Source organism: Ciconia boyciana, chromosome 1 (assembly GCF_034638445.1).
Source record: "Ciconia boyciana chromosome 1, ASM3463844v1, whole genome shotgun sequence".
Taxonomy (NCBI): Eukaryota; Metazoa; Chordata; class Aves; order Ciconiiformes; family Ciconiidae; genus Ciconia; species Ciconia boyciana.
In genome coordinates, this window is record NC_132934.1 from 85,184,781 (window position 1) to 85,190,969 (window position 6,189).

Below are 6,189 nucleotides of genomic sequence, written 5' to 3' on the forward strand. Positions count from 1 at the left end.
TGATTTAACTCCCCGCCTCGTCCTGCTCTTGCACCTTGCATCTCTGTGTCTCTGTCATTCTTTCTCTTTGACTGTCTGCCACCCTGTATTCTTTTCCCTTTCTGTCATTTCTCTTTCTCGTGACTATTCTCTGTTCTTTTTCATTCTTTTTCTTTTCTAGAAACAAAAAAAGATAACAGAAAGATGAACATTCAGATACTATCTGCCGCTTAAGCACCTCAATCCTTGCCCACTCTTCTCTCCTTATCCCCCTATTCTTTCACTTGCACCAGATTTCTCTCTTACTGTTTCTGCTGCTCACACCCCTGTGCTCATAAGCACAGACTGTTGCAGCATTGGATTCCTCTACTTGCACTGCAATTACTCTGTGAGCTGATTATCACTAATCAGTCTCCACGATTGCGTGTCATTCACACACTCAGGGGCCTTCACTCTGATTTGAGGATTGGCTTCATGAATCTTTATTTGAGGAGAAGGTCTCTGTTCAGTCTACTTCTTCAGTGCCTGGGTATAATCACAGCTCCTGTGTCCTTGCTGCTTTCCCTTGAGCTATGCTATAGCTATAGGAGTTGCACATATATCCAGCAGTTTGTACCTAAATGCACATCTGCTCAGTCGCTCGCCGCAACATCTGTTCATTCATTACTCTTCTTCTTGTACCAGCCACGTTCTGAAATCCTCCCTAGCAAAAGAATCCTGGGACTGTGAACTCCAGAGAGAAAGGAAAACAGGAACTGATGTTAATGAACATTTGTAGTTGCACAAATGGCTTCTGTGATTCAAAATTTGCTTCACTTTGTTCTGACACTGAAAAATAACCCAAGTGATCATAATTTTATTTTTCTGGGTTCTGGGGTAATTTCTTGTTCTTCACCCTTATTTGCATGCACATGCTGCTCCACAGAGGCAAAACCACTGAACAGAGAACAATGGGAAGAAGTGAGAAAAAGGACAGTTAGAAGAAGAATCAGAAACATTTTGAAAGCAAATGTTTTTGCCCAAAAATTCACAAAAAGAGAAAAGGGAAAGCCTGTTTTTCCTAAAGTTTTTGATGTGTTGAAAAGCATTTTTCCATGTGGGCTTTGATGAAACGTCCCCATAATTGTCATTGTTTTTCACCTGGCTTATATGGTTCTTCAACAAGCGATTGCATTTTTCACAATTCCTCTGCTCTGTTTTCTGCTGTTGTGGCACACCCCAGGTAAAAGCTTTGCAAGCCTCTGGCCTATCATACCTGCTCATTTCCCACACGATTGTCTGGACAGCCTGAGGATCTGTCACAAATAGAAGGGGTGTCCCATCTCCAGGACTGCTGTTATGGTGGAGATTCTTCCCCATATCCCTGCAATAACACACATCTAAGAGGGAGAAGCCTGAGGTGAACCACTGGTTGACAGTTTTGTGAGGGGACCAACACGTGTGTGTGTGTGTGTGTGTTAGGGAATATACACACATGTTCATAAGCGTTTGTACAAAGGCAGGGAAATAGGGTGAATCTAAGGTGGTAGGGAGTGAGGCAGCTCTAAGTGTGAGAAATAAATCAAAAGTGATGATGAAGAACATAGAGTGGGTATGGGAAACATGTACTCAACATGAACTGCCAGGGAAAGGGGTGATGAAATACAGTGGGATCAGTTTGTGCTCTACTCCTGCAAGCACTGCAGCAGTGCTTACAGGACAGACCTCCAAGAACTGCCTGAGGCTGCTCTTGGGCTGAATAAAATGCTTAGTAGGGATGCTTTGCCCTCTGAGTGTGTGCAGGACTCTGCAGAGCCTTGTCTTCTCTATGGACTTTCTCCTAGCAGGATACATGCCACAACTCCCATGTGATCTACTTCTCTAGGAGCATGTCTGTATAAAGAGTGGCATAACTGAGTATGTGTGTTCTTGCTCTTTCTGTGTGAGCAGGACAGGTATTTTTGCACTGCAGGCTGAGGTTAACATGGCAGGAAGGAGGATGTGTGCAGGTGGCTTGCCTATCTGTGGGACAATCAGGGTAGCAAGGATGCTTGAGGGAAGAATGTGCCTCTCTGGCGATGTGGTCTGAGGTGCAATAGGGAGTGCTACAGGACAGCAAAGCACGTGCACTATGTAACAAAAGGCAAGAGGATGTGCATCACTCTATGAATGAATACCTGTGGTGCAGTGGCCATGTGTGAGGGTGCACAATGGACAGAAGCTCCTGGAGGAGCAGAGAGGATGCCACTGTTAGCTGGAGATTGAGTGCTCTGCAGTGCTTAGTCAGGCTTTATGGTGACCCTGGCAAACAGATGAAGGGTGTTTGTATAAGAAACTTTTCCTTGCTTAGACTCTCAGATTTACATTCCTAACAAACCCAAATTCCCCTTTCCTACACCCCACTGGAGACCCCCCAGAAAACCCAGCTCGTTATCACTTAAACTGACCCCATCTCCCTGCTGAACATCAGTCTATCAGAGGGAAAAGATGACAAAGGACATGATTATTTTTAACCCATTCACTTCTGTTTTGCATTGCTGTGGGGGAGGTGAGTATCTCACCTCAATGAACACAGCTGTTCTCAGCTGCCTATGTACCTCCACTTGGTGCGGCTGTTAGATATGGCTCATGACTAACTGACCCTCCCCGTGCTCCTGCTGCCTCTCCCCAGCGGGATCCCTGGGCATGGGAGCAGGCCCCTGCCAGTCTCGATGTTTGCCTAATGTGGGAATGGTACTTGTGTCTGGAGAGGTGTCAGCATGCCTACCGCATTACGTATTCTGTCAGCTAGTGTATGGCACCTTACCCAAGCCCCTAGCCCTGCACACTTTCAACCGTGCTCTTCTTTTGGGCAATGCTGGGAAGAAACTCTGTCCAGTCCTCTCTAAAGAGGCTCTAATTTGATCCATCCCTTGCCCCAGTGGCTTTTCAGGGTTTCATACAGCAAAAATAATATTTCTTGATGACTGAACTCCAGACCCTCTCATCTTCCCAGGTCTTCTCAGACACCTTCATCCTTCTCCCTCATTGGTGTCCATCTTTTGGATATTTGCAGATATTTTCGCACTCTACCCAGCCATAGTTGCTGTTTGACTAATCACTACTAATTCACTTACTGTTTCCACTCACAAGGTCACCTGCTTCATCCCCACAGTCACGTCTGCACCCTCTCCCTAACACATTGCATGCAAATTACTGATGCTCTTCTTGTACTGAGAGGCCTGGACATGAGGATGATATTTTTGGTGCTGAGCCCTCAACAAAGACATGGCCAACTGCTGGCTCCAGTGTGTGGCTAATGTAAATTCTTTCTTGTCTTCTCCTGCAGCCTCCTGATGAAGAGGAAACTCTTCCTCTACAACTTCAAGAACCTGCGCTGGGCCAAGGGCCGGCGTGAAACCTACCTCTGCTATGTTGTAAAGCGCCGTGACAGTGCTACATCGTGCTCCCTGGACTTTGGATACCTGCGCAATAAGGTACGGGGAACACCTTGGCGTCCTGTTCTTATATCCATGCTGAGATGCATGCAGCTCCAGTTCGCCTGGGGCCACAGGGAAAGGAAGACTGTGACAGCAACGCAGGCACTGGCACACGTGTCCATGAGCATGGACACTGCACTGGTACATACTATTTGGGGGATGCAGCCTCCAGGTAAACCTGTACTTTATGCTACCCCCAAGTGTGTCACCAGCAGGACACCCATCCTCCCTGCTGCTTTACCAGTCTACTTACTTTTCTGCTTAGCTTCCCCCCATTCCTCTTGTATGTTCCTACACATCAGTGCGCTCCTGTGCTTTTCTAGCCAGTCTTCCACTTAGGTACCACTGTGCCTTCTCCCTCTGTGCGCTGACCCTAGGACCTACCCCCACCTTGTTCCTCCTCCCCTCACACCCCATCCAGCTCACACCTCCCTCCTCACCCCTCTTACACCCTGCTTCCCCCCCCGCCTCACGCCTTGCCCTCTCCCTCTTTCATGAAGATGGGCTGTCACGTGGAGGTGCTCTTCCTGCGCTACATCTCAGCCTGGGACCTGGACCCCGGCCGCTGCTACCGTATCACCTGGTTCACCTCCTGGAGCCCCTGTTACGACTGCGCCCGACATGTGGCCGACTTCCTGCGCGCCTACCCCAACCTGACGCTCCGCATCTTCACGGCACGCCTCTACTTCTGCGAGGACCGCAAGGCAGAGCCTGAGGGGCTGAGGCGCCTGCACAGGGCAGGGGCCCAGATTGCCATCATGACCTTCAAAGGTGAGATGTGCAGGCGAGAAAGAGATGACAGAAAGCTATGGGGAGTTAGGGAGGCCCAGGAGGGTGGGGGAAGCTAGGACAAGGAGCCAGAGAAGATGATGGCAGGATGTGATGATTTGGTGATCCTAGGAGAGGTCAGTGTCCTCTCTGGGGCAGTCTTGAGCACTCTGTAACTCCCCTGTGCCTTGCACAGATTACTTCTACTGCTGGAACACATTTGTGGAGAACAGGGAAAAGACGTTCAAAGCCTGGGAAGGGCTGCATGAAAACGCTGTCCATCTGTCCAGGAAACTTCGACGGATCCTCCTGGTGAGGGCCAATTCTCCTTCTCCTTCCAGTACCTCTTCCCCTCAGCTTCTTCCTCACTATAGTTCCTCTCTGCTCTTGCTGCCCATCTCTGCCCTTGCTGCCCATCTCTGCCATCTGCCATTCCATTCATTCCTGTGTCTTCACCTTCCATGTCCCTCATGCCTCTCTCCCCCAGCTTCCTTCATATCTCCTCTCCTCATTATCTTCCCCTTCTTCCACCTCTCATCCCATCTCCTACCGTTCCTTCCTCCTTCCCCATCTTCATAGGTTCCTGCTCACTGGACAACTGACCTACCATTTATATTTTGTTCTGCAGCCACTGTATGAAGTAGATGATTTACGAGATGCCTTTAAAACTCTGGGACTTTGAAGCGAAAGTAATCAGCAATCAGAAGACTTGACAAACACTTGTTCTTTGATTTCCAACTCTCTCCCTTACAACAGACCTTTCTCTTCTTCCCTCTTTACATCTCTCTTCCTTCCAGCCCTGTGTCTAGAGATAAGACTATCCTTACGTTTTAATTTCCAAGGAGAATTAGGCTGATCTTCTGAAGACACATTCCCCAGACTCACACCTCATCCATTGCTAGCTGGGAATAGCCAGGACTGCACTGACATTGCCAGAGAGCAATTTGCCCTCCATCGGTCCCTGCAGAGCTAATTCAGGTGGTCCACTAAATGGAGTTCTGGGTTTCACCTTGCACAGGTGGGAACAGACAGCCTGCAAAGCTGTTTGTGTGACTGTGTTCTCATTGGCACTGCACTGATCTGCACATTTCATGAGGGCTTCTGCACATTTCATGAGGACTGCAGGGAGCACATCTCTTGGCTCTTAGAGCTGCACTACACTGAGCTGCTCTGTGTCCTCCCCTGTGAAACGGTGTATTTGTCCTTCTGGATGTGGGTAGGAAGTTGAAAACCATCACCATTTAAGTGGTATAGCCTGTGTCCTAACAGCAAAATTGGCCAGTTATTGGAAAGCTCGACTGAGAGTATTGAAGTAAGTCCCGGACAGCCCAGGTAGCTTAGCTTGAAAACTTCACTTGAAGCCAGCAGGTCTTCTAAATGGATTGTGTGCAGGCCCAGGCCCTGTAGTGCCTCCTGCCCAGAAAGGAGGGAGCTTCGGTAGCTGTGGGACCAGTTTTTGTGCCCTAGGAGAGGCTGAAACTAGACAATAAAAGCCTAAAATTAAAGCAGAAGACTCCCTGGCCAACATTTTCAAGTGCAAACTGCAATTCTGGGTGTCCAGCAAGATATTTGCCATGCAGAAATAGGAAGTCCACTCAACTCCTGTTAACTATGTTGAGAGCCATGGCAGCTCGAGGTCAGTACTGATCAGTGTGTGGGCCTCCCACCCAGCCAGGAAAGGAGCGACCAAGGCATTTCACCACGGCAATGTTTTTCCAGCATACATCTACTGGAAAACACACTTCATTTCCACATTATATTGTCCCTCAGACTTAATTTCTCATTCATGTAGGTTGAGGTTGTGTCTTTTTAGATGGTGTGTTGGCATCCACATCAGTCACCATCTGTTTCTTGACATACTTCAGGGAGGAGCACCACAGCTCTCACTACTGGAGTACTTTTCATCCACTGAGCACTTCTCCCTAGATCAGTCCTGCAATACACTCCCTCCCTAGCCAACTTCCTCTGCTGGAGGCACCTTAAC

At 48.4% G+C, this 6,189-nt stretch overlaps 1 protein-coding gene across 1 annotated transcript; it reads left to right on the forward strand.

The window, feature by feature from the left end:
• Window positions 1-3,269: 3,269 nt before the first annotated feature.
• On the forward strand, window positions 3,270-4,887 carry AICDA (activation induced cytidine deaminase; the record flags this gene model as incomplete). The annotated part of the gene is made up of 4 exons (XM_072849999.1): window positions 3,270-3,434; window positions 3,938-4,208; window positions 4,402-4,517; window positions 4,834-4,887. Coding segments are annotated over 4 exons (606 nt in total), but the record flags the coding sequence as incomplete, so codon positions are not given.
• Between the last annotated feature and the right edge of the window lie 1,302 nt (window positions 4,888-6,189).